The 20,133-nt window shown below is 38.6% G+C and overlaps 1 protein-coding gene across 1 annotated transcript; it reads right to left on the bottom strand.

Moving 5' to 3' along the window:
• Positions 1–1,408: 1,408 nt before the first annotated feature.
• On the bottom strand, positions 1,409–20,108 carry LOC120302952 (17-beta-hydroxysteroid dehydrogenase type 6-like). Its single transcript, XM_039331982.1, has 5 exons — positions 19,979–20,108; positions 15,081–15,402; positions 10,665–10,923; positions 6,241–6,398; positions 1,409–1,806 (listed from the first exon to the last, which is right to left on the bottom strand). Exons 2-5 carry the CDS (start codon positions 15,391–15,393, stop codon positions 1,583–1,585), a joined length of 954 nt encoding a protein of 317 aa, XP_039187916.1. The 5' UTR covers positions 15,394–15,402; positions 19,979–20,108; the 3' UTR covers positions 1,409–1,582.
• Positions 20,109–20,133: the final 25 nt, after the last annotated feature.

Below are 20,133 nucleotides of genomic sequence, written 5' to 3'. Positions count from 1 at the left end.
GAATTCTGGGAGTTGAAGTCCACAGGTCTTAAAGTTGCTAAGTTTGTAGACTCCTGAGCTAGCTGGTCGGCCCTCTCTCCCTTCTGAGCTCTTCCACAGTGCAGTAAGAATGCACCCCTCCCCAATCCCTTCCCTGTACCCTTAAAGACACAGGAATCAAGAGCAAAGCAAGAAAAACAAACTCCAGCTTTTTTTTTTTATCTCTTTATGCTAGCCTCAGGCGTGTCACATGTCACAATTTTGCAATCCTGGACTGAAAGGCTCCGGCAATTGTGAAAAACTTCAGCTTTAAATTAAGCTTGTTTACCTTCAAAGAAAACTTTCTAAAAGCCATAGACAGACTATGGGGGTAAAACTAATTACATTTGTTTAAAGGGAATAAAACTTTCCTGTTGTCTTTTTCCCCCTCCCCCCCTGCACAAACCACCTCCTTTTATAGCCTCTCCTCTCCCTCCCCCTTTTCTTCAGTTCACCTCCAGCTCCGAGCTGCCAATCAGCTGGAACCCAGCCTAGACAGTCCTGCAGCTGCAGCTGCCTCTCCTTCAGGCTTGGCTTGCTTAGGCTCATTCCCCTCCTCGGCTACACTTGGCTAGCAGTTGCGTACCACCTGCCACGGGCAAAGTACCACAGGTGGTATGCATACCACCAATTGAAAAGCCATGTTCTAGATATGTTAGACAATACATCCTATCTGCCCACCCAATGGACAGGGATAATGGTTGTTTGATCTAGCACATTTGGATGTCGTTTGAGAAAGATTACATGATGAAATCCATTTTTTATTCCATATAGCATGGAAGTTCCATCATCCCTATTATTTAGAATTAACATATGTTATGCAATGTACAATTCAGCTTTATTGTTTCAAATATATTTTTATTCAAGAAAATATTTTTCCAAGCTTTCTTTAAATTCATTTTTACAAACAAAAACACAGATCAAAAATGTCACTGGAAATGTGTGGTGGTTTATTGCTTTTCTAGAAGTTGTGGCTAGGATTCTGTATAGTTTATAAGCTTTTCTAGGCCAAGTCATACAACTGCACAAAGGGCAAGTGCACCTTCTGTTACAATTTCTAGAAGATCCACTGAAATCAATTAGAGCTGCAAGGCAGCTTTAAGTTATATGACCCAATAGTTCAGAGCTGACAAAATATTATGCAAGTAGTCTTTGGCTTACAACCTCAGCTGAACCCAAAATTTCTATTGCTAAGCAAGACATTTGTTAAGTGAATTTTCCCCATTTTACGACCTTTCTTGCCACAGTTGTTAAGTGAATCACTGCAGTTGTTAAGTGAGTAACACGGTGGTTAAGGGAATCTGGCTTCCCCATTGATTTGCTTGTTGAAAGATTGCAAAAGGGAATCACATGACCCTGGGACACTGCCACCATCATTAATTTGAGCCAGTTGCCAAGTGTCTGAATTTTGATCATGGGGATGCTGTAAGTGTGAGAAAATGGTCATAAGTCACTTTTTTCAGTGCCACTGTAACTTCAAACGGTCACTAAATGAACTGTTGTAAGTTGAGAACCATTTGTATTAGGATAGTAAACCCTTAACAGGAAGCTATGGTTTGTGGATTCATCCTGACACTGCTTGTGCTGGTTTTGGCCAAGAGTAGGTCACCATGAAGTCTGCCACCGAGCTTGGCAAATAAGACACTGGAAGGTAGAAGAATTTGGCATCCAAGCCACCACTGTAGCGAGCACGAGGGTAACGGCAGGTCAGGGCATGTTCTACACAATCAGTGACCACACAGAGGTTCTTGTTGCTGTTTTCCAGGAGGTTTTGTAAGGACTTCAAAACTGTACAAAAAACATGCAAAGAAAAAAAGAGAGTGAATTCTACAATGACTTACTAGCAACTTGAACCTTTTGATAATTCAAGGAACCAATTGCTCTTTGAGAGCCAGCCTCTAAACCAGGGGTAGTCACAGTAATAGTGATTTATAAAGTAGGGAAGTAACTTTACTTTATAAAATTTATAAAGCAGAGTTACAGCAAGTTAAAGCATATAATAATAATTACTTACCAAATACTTTATGTTGGACTTTTGCTAAGTTTGGCAGAATAAATCTTTATAAAACAACTTATTGTTGTTAAATCTATCTTTTTATTTATACTTTGCATACATAGAAGCATGAAGTCTGATGAAATTACATTTAATTAATTAAGTTATTAATGAGATCCCTGAGGCTGAGGCTGCGAAACTAAATACTGGATATCTGGCTCAATTTTTGTAAGGAACAAACGGTCTCCTCTTTCGTAAATATTCAGGTGGTTTCTTTCTTTGGTCATAATATGATTAACAGCACTAAAGCCTGATTCCACAAGATATGAGGTAGGGAAAGGTATCAATAAACTGAATATCATTTTCCACATATTTGGATATAAGACAGGCATTTTTTTTACTTTGCCATAGGTTTTCATATCCACCACTATCGAATTTATGTTTACTTTCTTCATCATATCTAATTTAATAATAATAATAGTAGTAAAGTTGGAAGGGACTTGGAGGTCATCTAGTCCAACCCCCTGCTCGGGCAGGAAACCCTACACCATTTCGGACAAGTGGCTGTCCAGTCTCTTCTTAAAAACGTCCAGTGTTGGAGCATTTACTGCTTCTGGAGGCAAGCTGTTCCACTGATTAATTGTTCTCACTGTCAGGAAGTTTCTCCTTAGTTCTAGGTTGCTTCTCTCCTTGATTAGTTTCCACCCGTTGCTTCTTGTCCTGCCTTCAGGTGCTTTGGAAATAGCTTAATTCCCTCTTCTTTATGGCAGCCCCTGAGATATTGGAATACTGCTATCATGTCCCCCCTTGTCCTTCTCTTCGTTAAACTAGACATACCCAATTCTCGCAACCGTTCCTTATATGTTTTAGCCTCCAGTCCCCTAATCATCTTTGTTGCTCTTCTCTGTACTCTTTCTAGAGTCTCAACATCTTTTTTACATCGTGGTGACCAAAACTGGATGCAGTATTCCAAGTGTGGCCTTACCAAGGCATTGAAGAGTGGTATTAATACTTCACGTGATCTTGATTCTATCCCTCTGTTAATGCAGCCTAGCACTGTGTTGGCCTTTTTGGCAGCTGCAGCACACTGCTGGCTCATATTTAAGTGATTGTCTACTAGGACTCCGAGGTCCCTCTCACAGTTACTACTATTGAGCATGGTGCAACCTATGCTGTACTTGTGCATTTGGTTTTTCTTGCCTAAATGTAGAACCTTGCTTTTTTCACCATTGAATTTCATTTTGTTAGTTAGTGCCCAGTGTTCAAGTCTGTCCAGATCCTTCTGTATCTTAAGCCTGTCTTCTGGAGTGTTGGCTATTCCTGCCAGCTTCTTCTTGGCAAGTTGTATCAGCCTCTTCAATATTTGTGGTAAAAGGATTTTTGATCCAGTCATACACTTTCAATTTCGAAATATCTTCAAATCGTTTTTCCATGTCCAATTTAAGTTCGTTAGGTGGCTACTGAATGTGTCAATATCCTCTGGAGTTACATCATCTTTTATAAATGATAATTCAGGAAACTGATGAAATTCTCTCTTCAATAGATTATAACGAAGTAGTTCAAGTTTGTCAATAAATAATGACACAATACTTTGGCAACCTATAAGAGTTTTATTAGCTCCTTGAAGCTGCAAATTGACATCATGAAATCTCTTGAAAATATCTGCCAAATAAAAGGCATCATTCTTTACTGTTTTTAACTGTTGACACAGATTGGTCTCATTATTACTTTCAAAAAATTGTATGACACTATCATATAATGCTACAAAACGAGCCAAAGAATGACAGCCACCGAACTTCTGTGTGCAAAAGTAATGTAATAAAATCTTCATTATTGTCCTGACAAAGCTGTCAAAACATTCTATCATTTTTTGCATTGGATTTGATCTTGTTTATGACTTGAATTATTATAGTTAATGATGAATGGAGACTTGTACTTAGATGTTTTCCTATAAGATGTTGTCTGTGCACCACACAATGAATACATAAAACATTTGGCACTTCTTCCTTCAAATAAGCAACAAATCCATGATAGCAACCTACCATTGATGGTGCTCCATCAGTAGCGCATGCAACAATATTATTCAAAGGAATATTATTTTTTGTAAAGTATGATTTCACAGTATTATAGATAATCCTCTTGTATCTGTAATGAGATTTATTGCGAATAGCATTTCTTCTTGTATTGTTTTCATCAAAATAATATACATATGCCATCAATAAAGCATTATTATCTGCAATGGTAGACTCGTCCAATTGCATGGAAAATGAAGAGTTTTGGAGAATACTTATCAGTTTTTTTTTCAACATTAACTGCCATTTTTTCAATTCGTCGCTTTACTGTGCTATCGCTTAGGGGCAACGTTTTTAAAATTTCACGTATATCCTGATGCATTACAGTTGAGATAAATTCTTTTATAGAGGGTATTATTACAGTTTCTCCAATATTATAGCTTTTACCACTTTTTGCAATTAATTGTGAAATGCGATAAGTGGCAATTAATCCATCTTCGTTCGCTGCATGTTGTTTCTTAAATGATGCAACGATTGTTGAACATTTTGAAATTTTTTATATATTTCCTGAAAATATTCAATGGGCTTGTCCTTATCATTTGGATGCTTTGTAGAAAGATGTTCTCGCAATCGACTTGGCTTCATTGCCTCATTGGATAATGTTTTATGACACAATAAACACATTGGATGTTGTTTATTTACAACAGATTCTATGAAACCCATCTTCAGATACTCTCGCAAATAGCCACAAGCGTATTTCTTTTTTTGAGACATGGACTCACAATATTTTGTTTGAAGCTGTAGGCACATGCTCACTCTCACAAATCTAACTGCGTACTGACCAATGTGACTGCAAACAAAAGAGCCTGCGCCATGTATTGTCGTCTGTGCATGCCTCTCGCGCATTGTGGATTGGGTTTGGGAGGGGGCGCCGGCTACTAGCTCTGCTTGTCTGTTACAGCTGGGTGGTGTGGGGGGAGATGCGCAAGCTATTCTGAGATGAGGCTCTTTTGTTTGCGGTTGCACTATAGTGCCATTTAGTTTCACTTATGTAACATGAACTAAACTTATGCACGGGCGATACAAATAGTATATTTTCAGAAACTTAAATTGTCATGGGAAATTTTATGAAAACCTAATGAAAATATTTTTAAATAATGCTGTGAAATTTTTTAAAAAAGTCAATTAAATTAAAAAAAAAAAGGAAAGTGCTTCAGTATCGGACAAAACCCCTACTGCCCACCATGAAAGCTGGAATGCCCACTAGTGGGCAGTAGGGACCAGGTTGACTACCACTGCTCTAAACCCTGACCTGGTGCCATGTCTATTCACAATTATTCAACAAAAGAGTTCTGGCTGAACAGATGGGGACAACACTGGGTTGTAAAAGACCACTATAAATCATTGTCAGACATGTTGTGATGGAATGTGCACTTGGAAGAACAGTGGGAAAGAGTTTTGGCAACCCAGAGCTTTGCCAGACACAGGCCAGATTAAGAGACTGCATCTCAAGTTGAATGGGGGAGGGGGAAAGACGCTCAGCGTAGCCATCTGTAAAATCTCTCATGATACATCTAGTAAGTTAGAACAGCGGTCCCCAACCTTCTCAACTTGCCAGTTCGGTGGGGGGAAGAAGGGATGGTTCTGTGAGAGCAGCAGGCATGCACATAGCTCCATTTGCACTCACACAAAGGGAGCTTTGCACACAAGTGTCTGCTACTCTCAAATTTGTGCAAGTGGAGCTGTGGGCATGCATGCACTTGCCTCCACTTGCATGCCCAGTTCTGAATCGGCTATGGTGGTCCAGCTACTCACACAAGTGAAGCCGCACACATGCACTCGCCCGCTGCTCATGCGGTCCACTTCTGAATGGGCTGCGGCCCCGAGTTAGAAGATTATAGCTTTAAATTGGCAAGCTTCTATCCATTAGGTATAAGCAAGTAAAGGATGGAATTCAGTTAGATTTCACCCTGTTACCTTTGTACTTGGACCTGATACATGTCAATGCTTATAATTAGCAATGTGGAGTCAAATTTCACATTACTATTTTGTTTTCTCATTTAAGACACATAACGAGCTCCTTAACTAGTTTTATGGAATAGGTATTTTTCAAATCTTTCATGATTCCTTGAGTTGTGGGTTCTGCATTTGTGATACATCCACCTCCAACCAAATATATATGCAATCTACAGCCCAGTTGCTCAAATTTCAACTCACGGTTATCAAAGTATTGCTGTCCATAGAGTTCTTTGGTTTCAGGAAGTGTTTTGTTCCATGAAGTCTGTAAGCTGTCTAGTGTAGATTGCATAATGCATGTTTTGAAAGCACCAGGCTCAACAATGCTGACCTTCATCCCAAATGGAGAAAGTTCACGCCTGAGTAGAATCAAAGGAAGAATAAGGAGATGCAGAATTAAGTACAGGTCTGCAAAAATCGGTTTTGAATGCTAAATTCCAAATATAGACTTTCCATATGAGGAAATAGCCAAACACTCATTACATAACATAGAATGAATCTGCAGCACAATTATCTTTTCTTGCTCAAGTTCTATTTTTTTTTTCAATAAGGGGGCAGGGAAAAGCACTTTGAAGCAAGTTGGTAAAATTTGGGGAAATTGCTTAATTTAAGATAAACATTTCTATGGCTTTTTTCTTTTTCTCTTTAGTTATAATGTTACGTCATGTTGGTATTAGTTTTGTGTCCATATGTATGTTTACACATACATTTGTTTGACAGAGTAAGATATCTATTTACTTATTTATTTCAGTCTACTTTCCAAGGCTGTAAAGGATTTTTTGTGTCTGGCAGATCTATGTGAAGATGAAAAAAAAAAGAGTCCAAAACTTAACTTTTTCCAGACTGGACAGCAAATGCATATCCTTTAAAAAAAATAGAACAATTAAGGAATGGCATCCAGCTTGATAGCAACACCAATCTCTTTGCAGTTTCCCCTTTTATTCAATGACGCTTCTTGGAAGGATCATGTGTTAAAATACAGTCAGTATTTTTCAGTATTGAAAAAATCTGGAAAAGCTCCCTTGCTCATCTGCAGCTTTTGAAAAAATGGTTGTATACCTCTCCAGTGCCTCTGTGGATTTGTCCCTTGAAAGAATGGTGAATGCTAGCAGGGTTTCCTTATGACTGCTATTCATCCCAATATTAATTAATTCTTATTAGAGTGAAGCCCCCTCCCCCAACTCCTCCAAGAGATAGAAAGAGAATGCAGTGTTTGCAGAAAACCAATGCCAGAGAAGGAAGGAGGGTAGGAGCCTGTGGTGTGTGTGGCAGGGGTTCAATACTGAGGAGAGGCCACTGAGTGTCTCCTCAGATCTGGGAGGAAGAGGAGTCTGGGGACAAGTTTATCATTTTGAGTAGGCAGAGGTAAAAACAGCAGGCTGACCTGGCCACTGCGGGATCACTGTTGCAGTTCATGAACTGTAGTGAGTCCAGAGGATGGCCCTGAAGGACAGAGAGAAGATCTGTGACTAAGCCAACAGTCAGATAAATAAGGCTTGAGCCAGACCAAGAAAGGGATTTACAAAACATCTCAGAGAGCAACTCGCATCCCAAGTCACATGAAGATAAATGAGAGAGGAAGGGAAGCACATCCAGGCTTGCAAGATTCTGTTACTACAGCTGTTCTAATAAAAGTAGTTTTAGGTCTACAAGGTGTTTATTTCTTGGTCTGGGCTCCAGCTTCATTTATCTGGTTGTTGCCAGGCTAACAAACCTTTCCTCTGTTCTTTAAGGCCATCTTCTATATTCACTTTTAGGTGATCATGACACTACAAAAATGGTAAGAACCTCAGGGCCAGGGCCTCTCTGTTACTCATTAAAGCAAGCCTACCATCTTTCAGACTTCTGTGTAAGCAAGAAAAAAGATGTGACTGCTTTAAAAGCCATCTTAACGAAGAAGTGGGAAACAAAGAAATGGGTTAATTTTGAAGCTGATAAACAGCTTCTTTTCTCAAAGGCACATTACACATTGTCCTGAACAAAAATATTTTGAATTTAATCAAAGCTATCAGCATTTTATAAATATGAGACAAGGACAGAAGCAGAATCTTTATCCGTTTTCCCTGAATAAAAGTAGTTATAGAGGAGATAAGCACCTTTTTTCAGAAAAAGAGCCATGATTAAAGTGCTGGCTTAAGTGAGTCCTAGTCCTGCTTTAGACATGAAAAACTATCTGGGTGACTTTGGGCCAGTCATTATGGCATGACGTGGCATAGCATGGCATACTTTATTTTCATTTTAAATGTACACCAATCAGCATACATTAAAATGAAATTTCATTGCATTCAGCTCTCAAAAAAAATACCATTATGCATATACCCATGTGTACACACACACATACACACACACACACACACGACACAGAGAAAACATCACAGTCTAGTTTGAATGTATGCATGTATACATATATAGGGTTGATGTGGAGAAATAGAAGGAGGACGGAATATTAGGTATGATTGCCTCCTTGAGTTATTTATAAACAATACAAGTAGGATAAAAATCAAATAAACAAAATAAATATTTACTATGAAACCAACATTTCATTGGGAAGCAGAAAGGTTAACCTTAAGCTTCTGGCTTTTAATTTAATTTATTAAACAGGCTATAAATAAAAGGTAAAGGTTTCCCCTGCCCAGTCATTTCTGAATCTAGGGGGCAATATCTATCTCCGCTTCTTAGCTAAGGGACCCAGCGTTGTCAGCATATTTTAATAATAAATGTCTTGTCACATCAGGGAATGGTTCTTTCATATTCTAAACCTCCCCAAAACTGGGTGAGCAAATGAAAAAGAGGGCCTCCCTTAGAAAGCTCCAAAGTTTATAAAACATTTGCAGGAGACTCTGTGAGTGTTTCTCTTGGCAACCATTGTCAAGCAATGGAATACTTTTATTGATTTATGTAACAATATTTGTAACTTGCCTCAATTGTTAGATTTTGGGCAAGATACCACAAGTGCAACATCAATAAGAATACAATGAAAAACAACATCAGTGCAATGGAGTAATACAGGTAGTCCTCGACTTATAACAGTTCGCTTAGTGACCACGCAAAGGTACAACAGCACTGAAAAAAGTGACATGACCATTTGTCATACTTATGACCATTGCAGCATCCCCATGGTCACGTAATCAATATTCAGATGCTTGACAACCAACTCATTTTTATGATGGTTGCAGTGTCCCAAGATCATGGGATCACCTTTTGTGACCTTCCTACAAGCAAAGTCAATGGGGAAGCCAGATTCACTTAACAACCGGGTTACTAATTTAACAACCGTGTTACTAATTTAATTTGTTAAGTAAATCACTAAGCAGAAGAAAAGTCATAAAATGGGGCCAAATTTACTTAACAAATTTCTCAGCAACATAAATTTTTGGCTTAATTGTGGTACTCAAGTTTAATCTTCTCCAGAAGTACTAGGAATGGTCTCCGTATAAGTATATTCTCCTTTCCTCCTGGGGGGTCTTGATCCCTAGAACCCGATTTAAAGTTTGTCATATTTTATTTTGGCTTTCAACAAGCACAACTAAAATAGAAAGACCTCCAAGAACAGGGCTAATAGCTCCAGAGTGTAAAAATCAGGATGACCGCTATGTGGCAGCATGAAGACCTAAAACTCAAATTATCTCCTTGCATTTAATTAATCAGGTAACATAGCTTGTTTTCTTTTGGCTCAGCATGTTCCACGAACCAAACTATTCCTGTTTACAATAAATATTTTATGATATTAGCATGTTAAATTATAGCTTATTCAACAAATCAGTGTACAAAGCAAGGTTTAGGGCAGAAGTGGAGAAGACAAGGCCTTATGAGAGTCTTTACTGTGGTCCCAGGACATTTCCCAAATCAATACTAAATTATAATTTTGATATAACAGGCAAAAATGCTAAAGGAATACCTGAATAACCTTTATTTCCATATTTCATTTTAATTAGCTTTAAGATAAATAAAGTAAAACACATCTAATTTTTCTATGGTCCCACTTACTACTATTTGGACAGCACACTATTAAAATGTTGAGGCTCAGCTATTCCTAGACAATTTGTTCATTCCTATTTTCTCTGTGCCTCCATTTATTTGTAAATAGTTCTTATTTACTATTGTAAATTGCTTAGAGAGGGCTGTAAAGCACTGTGAAGCAGTATATAAGTCTAAGTCAGTGGTTCTCAACCTGTGGGTCGGGACCCCATTTGGGGTTGAACGACCATTTCACGGGGGTCGCCAAACAAGGCTGTCCGCCATTTTTTCCCCCTTTTCTTTGGCCACACCCCTGGCATCCAGTGATGTATAAATGGTTGGGGGTCACCACAACATGGGGAACTGTATTATGGGGTCGCGGCATTAGAAAGGTTGAGAACCACTGGTCTAAGTGCTATTGCTAGTGCTACTTGGATATTGCCTGCCTACCAAAAGATTGTTCCTCCAACACCACTTTTATCTCAAGCAAAGTAAGTGCATGTTTAGATCTTTGGGACAATCCTTAACAGACACAACCGTATTTCACAGTGTCTGCTAGAAGTCACTGCAGCTCAGACTATCTGAATCTGTGCATCTACTTGTTTTAAATGGAGCTGGAAAGAAATACATGCACTTAAAACTAATTAAAAGAGAAAGTTAAATCTTACCTCAAAACGTCCGAGAAGGCTTCCACACCATACTTGGATGGGCAATATCCTCCTCCAAAGCATGCTAATCTTCCCAACACACTGCTTATATTGACCAGTCTCCCTCTGGCTTTCCTCACCAGGGGCAACATCTGCAATGTCACATCAATCAGCCCAAGCAAGTTGACATCCAGCACTTTGACAAAATCTTCCTTCGTCAGCCATTCATTGATAGCTATGGGTTCACCTTTACCTGCATTGTTTACCAAGCCCCAGAGCCCTGAGTAAGGAGAAAGAATACACGGTCATGATGTCCCTGTCAATCTCGATCCCCACTTATGTTCAGAACTGGAGCATTACCACTGCTTTAAGGGTTGCATGAAATATATTTGTTGGCACAAGCAAAATGGCCAATTTCCCCAAACAGAAAGGGATAAGGAGAAAAGAAACAAAAAGCAATCTAGGCTTTTTTGGGGGGTGTTGCTTGAGGGGAGGGAAGTAATACTTATGCCATGGCAACATCAAAGGAATGACTAGGATTACATTTTGCATCGTTTATTTGCACAAATGTCATGAAGCAGACTTTATTGTGTGTTTATCTGATTTCTGTGTTGGTCCTCCACTGACTAAAATGCCTTTGGAAAATTATGGAGGATGAAAATATTGCACCAGTCGTGGGCTTGCGGATTCTCTGCACTCCCACGGCTAATTTCGCCTTGCCAGGGGACCCTAAATGGGTCTAAGTCGCCCCGAAGAGGCGATGAAGAAAAAGGGTGCTCCAGCGATTCTGGAAGGGCGGCGGCCGTTCCGTTCGACTTGGGAAAAGCCTTCTAACCAGACAGGAGAAAGGCTGGCCGTATTGCATCGACCAGCCCAAACTACTAGCAACTGAAGTCCAAAAGCACTAATCGGCACTACTGTGAACAGCATGCTGGAAACTGGGTGAGGAATTCGATCTTCTCTTTTCTATTCTACATTTAAATTTTTTGGAAAAGATCCCCAAGAAGCAAAATACCTCCAAAAGGGAAGGAGGGGGATTTTCGCCCCACCCTTATACTAACGGAAGCAGTGAATTAATCCTTTTATGGAGGATCAAAATATATGGAAATGAAATAAATATAAAATCTGAAATTTAAAACTTAAATCTGGATAAATCTAAAATTGTTTGAATGCTTAAGACTCTTATTCTAAAGACAATTGTTCATTTTGGAAATTGAAAAACAAAAAGTTGCTGAAACCTAGCGGTGGATGAAGACTATGACAGCTATGACTTTAATATAAGATAGATAAGATGAGATGAGATGAGATGATAAGATAAGATAAGATAACCTTTATTGTCATTTTTATACTGTGGGCACAATGGCATCAAAAATGAAATTTAATTGCCCGCTCTCAAAGTGAAACACATACATGACCAAACCTAAACTTACTATGAACAACATATGTATAGACCCACATACCTACATATACGTAGCGAATAAATATTAAATATTGTCCATCTTGAATATATAACAGAAGGAGGAAGCTTGAGAGTTCGCAAGGTTAATGCTGTATGGAATGAAACTCTGGCTGAATCTGGATGTTCTGCTTTGGATACCACGAAGCCTCCTCCCAGAATGTAACAAGGAAAACAAATTGTGAAGAGGATATGTAGTGTCCCAGATAATCTTACGGACTATCAAGCAGCGCTTCTGTGCTATGTCCTGGATGGGAGGGAGGGAACTGCCAATGATCTTTTCGGCAATTCTCACTACTCTCTGCACCACCTTCCTGTCTGAAGCAGTGATGCCTCCAAACCAGACTGTGATGCTGTATGACAGGATACTCTCGATTGTCCCCCTGTAGAAAGTGGTCAGGATAGGGGAAGGAAGATGTGCTTTTCTCATGCGGCACAGAAAATGCAGGCGCTGCTGTGCCCGCTTCACCAGTTTCTCACTGTTGAGAGACTTGGCAAAACCTGGGAAAAGCTAATCTGTGTTTGTGACCTTCAAAGCTTTAACAACAGAAGAACAGCTGTGATAAAAAAAGACAATAATTTTGGGCTGTAGACAAAGAGAGAATTATAAATTTCAGAAAAAAAACTTTTTTGAACTATTTGGATTACAAATATCTATTTAATTGGGACTCTAAAGCTATTTGCAGAGAAAAGAAAGGAAGAGAAAAACTCAAATTCTTGGCCATCATGGATTAGAGACATGTAGAAAGAACATATCCAGAAAACATAAATACTTCACAGGAGGAGATATATAGTATACTGCAACTAATTCAAACAACAATGACTTTAAACCACAAAAAAATCCAAAATAACTTTGAAAATATAAATCAATCTATTTCCAAGTTAACTCTACAACAAGAAACATTCCTAGAAAACAACAATAGAAAAGGAACAGATAAAACAGATAAATGGATATAGAATTGAGAATAGAGACTTAAAAATGGAACTTAAAAAAACAAGGAAACATGATTTAATCCTAGTGGAAAAAAATTCACAAGAATTGGAAAAAACAACTTATCCCTTAAGACTACAAAATAAATCTGAGGACAAGAAAACAGATTGGGTAAAATGGACTGTAGAGATGTCAGGAACATCGGAGAGAAAGGAAATGATAAGAGAAGTGGAGAGAAAGAAAAAGATTTTCAACAAATACGGAAAGGCAGAAGCCCCATACAAAGACACTTCATCTGATTTACTTTTTATATCTACAGCAACATTTATGAATATACGAAAAACTTTTTGATTTAGCAAAATACATTGATTAAGAAAGATACTGGGCAAAGGAAAAAGACTAAAGTGGAAACCAAGAAAATAGATGATGGGACTTACCAGAGAGAATACTTAAAAAAGAAACATTTGTTTGAATATGGTTAAAGAAATAGAAATGTTTTGGAATATATATTTCATTCTAAGAGGGATGAATTCCCTAAATAACATAGTATGCTTTTATCACTTTTTTGTTCTCTTTCTTAATATGAGTAATATAAAAAAGTTGAAATGCCTTAGATAAAGGAAACGTTTTAGATATTTAAATGTGATTGAATTTAAGAAAATTATAATGGATAAAATGTTTTGAATAAGAGTTAAAGGACTAGATGACTAGATATATTAAATGGAATGTTTAAAGATTAAACATATTTTTAATTATGGTTAAAAAGAATAAGAAATTTAGGAAATAAATATATATTAGCTTAGGAGGGATATATATTTTAAGTAGTATATTATTTTTTATGTTTCTTTACTCTTGCTCTCCTTTCTTTTTTCCCACTGTTTTATCTATTCCTTAAGAAATGTAAAAGTATGAGATGGTTCATATGGAAAAACAGAGTTAAATTTTTAAATGTAATTAATTTTTGAGAAAATCTTAACCAGTAAGAATACCTAGAATTTGGTGGGAGAAACAAATTAGAATAAGGACTGTAACAGGATCTGTGATAAGGCAACCAGAATGATTGGATAGAAAAGAAATATTATATTGATGTGAATATTATTTTTAGGAATATTGGGAAAAATTATATATTTTATTGTTATCTATCAAAACAATAAGAATTGTATTAACTCAATGTTTGCAAAAGAGGATATTTTGGGAAAAGAGGAAATCAACTAAAACCATTATGTGGATTATGGATTATAGAAATCAATTGTTAGTGATTGTTTTACAAATGTAACCCAGACAACACATTGTTCACCAATTATTGTGATTTATGTTTTTAAAAAATCAATAAAATATATTACAAAATAAAAGAAAATATTGCACAGGTGGGATTAATGGCTTACTCCTATTCTCCAAAACTGCTTAGATTAAGGTAGAATTTCCCAACAACTGCCTTTAAAGTAAAATTAAATAAAGGAAGAGTCCGTCTTCATATCTTCCTTTTTAGCTCCCTACATTTGTCATTTTAATTGTGAATCCAGCACTGGCTGGATTCTCTTGGAGAATTCACTTGCTGCCAAAGACATAAAACACTTTATCCTAGCATACTGGTACTCCTAGCTACTAATATTTGAAATTAAGTACAGGCAGTCCTTGATTTATAACAATTGGGACCAGGATTTCCATTGCTAAGCAAGGTGGCTGTTAAGTGAGTCATGCCTGATTTTATAATCTTTTATGCGGTTAAGTGAATCACATTGTCGCTAAGCAAATACAGCTTCCCCCATTGCCTGTTGAAAACTTATCACAAATGGCAATCATGTGCCTCTGAGATTCTGTCATAGATTCCAGTTGCCAGGCACCCAGATTTTGATCATGTTACTGTGGGGATGCTGCAATGTTTGTAAGTGCAAGGACCAACTGTTACATTACTTTTTCAGTGCCATTGTAACTTTGAACAATCGCTAAATAAATGGTTGTTATGTCGAGGACTACCTGTATCCAAATCCCTTGATCTACATATATAACTATGGCCAGAGCATTAATATAAATAGAAGGAGTTGATTACCTTTGTTCCCCACACATTTTTTCACCCATTCGGTTGCTGCTGCAACACTGTCTGTGCTGGTGACATCCAGCAGAGTAGTTTTCAACCGGTCCGATGTGAGTCTCTCCAGCTGTTGTGCTCCCTTCTCAGTGAAACAAGCGGCCAACACCCTAAGACCCCGAGCATCCAACTGCCTGGCTAGCTGGTTCCCAAAGCCAGAATCACAGCCAGTAATGAAGATGTACTTATCAGTCAGATTCTCCACTGTCTGTCTCTCCCGGTACCATCGGCGAAGAAAGTAAAGTCCCACCAGGACAGCTAGGTAGAACCACATAGCTGAAACCTACCAAGAAGAAGCAAGTGTTGTGAATGAATAGGGAGAGATGCATCTCACCAGCTTGGGAGGCACACAGAATTTACAGTTTGAAATCTTTGGTGGGAAGCTGCTTTTGGGGGGAAGATAAAAGGCCCATTGATGAACTGAACTTTTTTCAGTGCCACTGTAACACTGTATGATTACTAAATGACTGCAAATCGAGGACTACCTGTATCCAATCCCCTTGATCTACATACACAAGTATGGCCATTAAGTTCTTAAGTCAACATAAAATTTTATCAACACAAAATTTACCTCCTCCTTTGCTCCCCCTATTTTCCATCTACTGGCTCAATTCCTAGCATCTATATCACCTGACTGCCCTTCAAAGTAATCTGAGTGGATTTTATACACATTGAAGCTGCCCTTGAATTGTGTCATGATAAAGGGGAAAATACAACTTAATACCAGATAGCTCTGGGCGACTAAGACCTTCTCATTCATAGCTTGCAGACGGGGTTGGAGCCAACCACATGGCAAAAGGGAAGAACAAATATGTTGTCAAAGTACATTTGCACTATGGTTTAATGTCAGGGGGAGAGGCAGAAAGTCAGGACTCCCTGCCCTCTGCTCTTTGGAGCAAAGACTGGATTAAACAACACTGGGGTTTGAATTCAGCAGGAGCCATTATTAGAGGATGTGCTTGAAGTGTTAGATTTGTTAAACAAACACTGAGAAATAAAATAGCTCTACATTGTCCTAAAAAATATTCATACAGAGGCAGTCTTCCAAAAAAACTTCATTAGAGAGGGTGAGCATTTACCTTAGAAGTTGAGCTACCCTGCTGGAAATGTCCATGGTCTTAATTTAATATTTCTCTCATTTGGTGTAAAGGCTCTTCTCCACTTTCCTCTTCACAATCATCACCGTATTACTTTTTTCTTAATTTATATGTTGCCCATCCCTGAAGGCTCTAGGTCAGTGTTTCTCAACCTTGACAATTTTAAGGCATGTGGACTTCAACTCCCAGAATTCCACAGCCAGCAATGCTGGCTGTGGAATTCTGGGAGTTGAAGTCCACATGCCTTAAAATTGTCAAGTCCACATGCCTTAAAATTGTCAAGGTTGAGAAACACTGCTCTAGGTGACTTAATGGTTAAGATTAGCATAGAATAAAAAACAATTCCCTTCAAAAATAAACCCATAAACTACTTCGTAATAGGTATCAACAAAATTGGTATCTAAATAACAAATATACAAAGCAATGTGCCTGCTAGATTCTACCCTTCAGCCACAACATACCTTCTTCCTGCCTCTCCCGAAATCCAGGAGGGAAGGGACAAACTGAGTATCTGCAGGAAAGTAATCCTAAGTGATAATTGAAAATTGTTGTTGTTGTTGTTAATTGCGAAGTCGTGTCCGACCCATCGCGACCCCATGGACAACGTTCCTCCAGGTCTTCCTGTCCTCTACCATCTTCTGGAGTCCATTTAAATTCACACCTACTGCTTCAGTGACTCCATCCAGCCATCTCATTCTCTGTCGTCCCCTTATTCTATTGCCCTCAATCTTTCCCAACATTAGGCTCTTCTCCAGTGAATCCTTCCTTCTCATTAGGTGGCCAAAGTACTTGAGTTTCAACTTCAGGATCTGGCCTTCTCAAGAGCAGTCGGGGTTGATCTCTTCTAGGACTGACCGGTTTGAACACCTTGCAGTCCAGGGGACTCGCAGGAGTCTTCTCCAGCACCATAGTTCAAAGGCCTCAATTCTTTTGCGCTCAGCCTTTCTTATGGTCCAACTTTCACAGCCATATATTGCAACTGGGAAAACCATGGCCTGGACTATACCCACTTTTGTTGGCAGGGTGATGTCTCTGCTTTTTAGAATGCTGCCTAGATTTGCCATAGCTTTCCTCCCCAGGAGCACGCGTCTTTTAATTTCTTGGCTGCAGTCCCCATCTGAGGTGATCTTGGAGCCCAGAAAAATAAAATCTGTCACTACCTCCATTTCTTCCCCATCTATTTGCAGGAATTGAGAGGGCCGGATGCCATGATTTTGGTTTTCTTAATGTTGAGTTTCAAGCCAACTTTTGCACTCTCCTTCTTCACCCGCATCAAGAGGCTCTTTAGTTCCTCTTCACTTTCTGCCATCAGAGTGGTATCATCTGCATATCTTAGGTTGTTGATATTTCTCCCGGCAATCTTAATTCCAACTTTTGATTCATCTATCCCTGCCTTTCTCATGATGTGCTCTGCATATAAGTTAAATAGGCAGGGCGACAGTATACAGCCTTGCCGGACTCCTTTTCAAATTTTGAACCAATCAGTGGTTCCGTGTCCAGTTCTCACTGTTGCTTCTTGACCCGCATATAGGTTTCTCAAGAGACAAATGAGATGGTCTGGTACTCCCATCTCTTTAAGGACTTGCCACAATTTGTTGTGATCCACACAATCAAAGGCTTTTGCATAGTCAATGAAGCAGAAGTAGATGTTTTTCTGGAACTCCCTAGCTTTCTCCATGATCCAGGGTATGTTGGCAATTTGATCTCTAGTTCCTCTGCCTCTTCGAAATCCTGCCTGTACTTCTGGTAGTTCTCGATCCACATACTGCTGGAGTCTAGCGTGTAGGATTTTAAGCATAACTTTACTAGCATGTGAAATGAGTGCAATGGTTCGATAGTTTGAACATTCTTTGGCATTGCCTTTCTTTGGAATTGGAATGTAAACTGACCTTTTCCAATCCTGTGGCCACTGTGGAGTTTTCCAAATTTGCTGGCAAATTGAGTGTAGCACTTTTACTGCATCGTCTTTTAAGATTTTGAATAGCTCAGCTGGAATACTGTCACCTCCACTAGCTTTGTTGTTGCTCAGATTTTCTAAGGCCCATTTCACTTCACATTCTAGGATGTCTGGTTCGAGGTCAATGACCATCTCATTGTGGTTATCTGGGATGTTAAGCTCATTCTTGTATAGTTCTTCTGTGTATTTGAAAATGCCTGCTCCTAAAGTCCCTTAAGATGACTATCTTGTACAGACAAGATCTGGAAGGAGCTGATTCTTTGTGATTAGATGAAAAAATAAATACAGGAAAAGATGGCCCTCTAAATATCTGGAAATCCACAACTGACTGCTTTAATTAGAGAAAAGAACATATTCAGCATTGTTCCTACTTAGAAACAGCTTCTGGACTTTGTATTCAAGATAGAAAAAATGAACTCTTGACCTTGGGTTTTGCTGATTAATACAGTCTGTTAGTATTTCTTAAGTTGGTAAGGTAAAAAGCTGAGGCTGTAATTTTATGTTGTGCTTTGCTGCACTGAAAAAAGTTGGGAGTCAATGCTTTCACACTTACACCCTTCTTTCTCTTTCTCTATTATATTTATTTTCATTTGTATTTTATATTATGATAATTTCAGTAAAATTCTTACTAGATAACTGGATATCTACCTAGGGATTTAAAAGTGACAATTGATACCTTCAATCACACCTGGAAGTTTGATTTGGTCTGAGTTGGTTCCTCCCCTTTCAGATCTTGACAGTCATCAAGTATTGGATAAGTACCATAATTCTACAGCAGTGGTTCCCAATTTTTTCTATATCCCGCATCCCTAGAACGCTTCTGATATATTACAAAAGTTCAAAATAATGGCACCAAATTATGCATATACACTATAATTTTGAAAACCCAAGTTTTCAAATAGGTAAATGTCCCAAAAGATTAATAAAATGCCTTCTTGTAATTTAAAGCCACACAGTGCATGGTAACATTAATAGTATTAACTTACCTTGAACAAAATCCTAGTCTTTTAGATACACTAAAAATTGAAGGGTTTTTTTTTTCCAACTACAAAAGTAAACCTTGTAGGGTAGGCAAGGTGGGTTGTATAATGTGTGTGAGTTCCGGCACTTTTTTTTTTTTTTTTTTTTACAAAAAAAGCATTGCATACATACATACACTCCCTAAGATTCACATTTTTGGGGGGTAGTACACATTTAATGTGTTAAAGGTGATGCTCGAAAGCAATTTACAATATTGCAGCAATATAGCACAAATATGTACATTGTACAATAAATTCATCACCTACAAGAACTGTGGCTATGCATCTGAGGACAATAAAAGTCTCCCCAAACCTTCTCAAATAGCTAGATCTTAATAAGTTTTCGGATTATCGTGTACCTTCGCTAAAATAACATTTTGGTGTGCCGTTTCTAAGAGAGAAAAAGCTGACAATGCGCTCTTGTCTCACCTATCCTGTTCTTCTATTCAGTCTCTCCAGGTTTGCCTTCACTATCCACTTTCTTTTTACAAGTACATTTCTAGATCGAAGTATGGTATCACCTGATGGATTCTCCTTCCATCCCAAAGCTAGATAGGCTGGCGTGGCGGAGAAATCTCAGTAATGCACAGATACACACGTTTCCAATTTTTCCCCTCCATTCTCGTAATAGAAATTCCGCCCGAGGCTTTTCTCCACTTAACGACGAGATTGCATCTCCACAAAGTGTAAAATAAACAACAATCTGCTTTCTCGCGAGCTTTTGCAAAGGGGTAAAGCAAATTATGGATTAGCTGTACCCAAGTGGCTAGGGTCCGTGTGACTAACCTGCAGTTGATTAAGTACGACCTTCGCAGCTTTAGATGGTCCTGGAGGCAGCGACGGCTTTTCTCAGCTCCTCTCACCACTTATATCACTCATTCTCCCCAAGGTACGCAGGCGGCCAGCGACACTGCTGGGTTTGGAGCCATAGCATTGGCCGC

The sequence above is a fragment of the Crotalus tigris genome, unplaced genomic scaffold (genome assembly GCF_016545835.1).
Source record: "Crotalus tigris isolate CLP2741 ecotype Arizona unplaced genomic scaffold, ASM1654583v1 scf7180000024441.2113493, whole genome shotgun sequence".
Classification (NCBI taxonomy): domain Eukaryota; kingdom Metazoa; phylum Chordata; class Lepidosauria; order Squamata; family Viperidae; genus Crotalus; species Crotalus tigris.
The sequence above is the reverse complement of the archived record's forward strand: the minus strand, read 5'-3'. Positions and strand labels throughout refer to the sequence as shown.

Coding starts and splice junctions, on each gene's coding strand:
- LOC120302952 (XM_039331982.1), bottom strand. CDS start 15,393: ATGTGGTTCTACCTAGCTGTCCTGGTGGGACTTTACTTTCTTCGCCGA. Junction 6,399..10,664: donor GCCTTCTCGGACGTTTTGAG/GTAAGATTTAAC, acceptor GATTCTACTCAG/GCGTGAACTTTCTCCATTTG. Junction 1,807..6,240: donor ACAGCAATACTTTGATAACC/GTGAGTTGAAAT, acceptor TTTTTTGTACAG/TTTTGAAGTCCTTACAAAAC.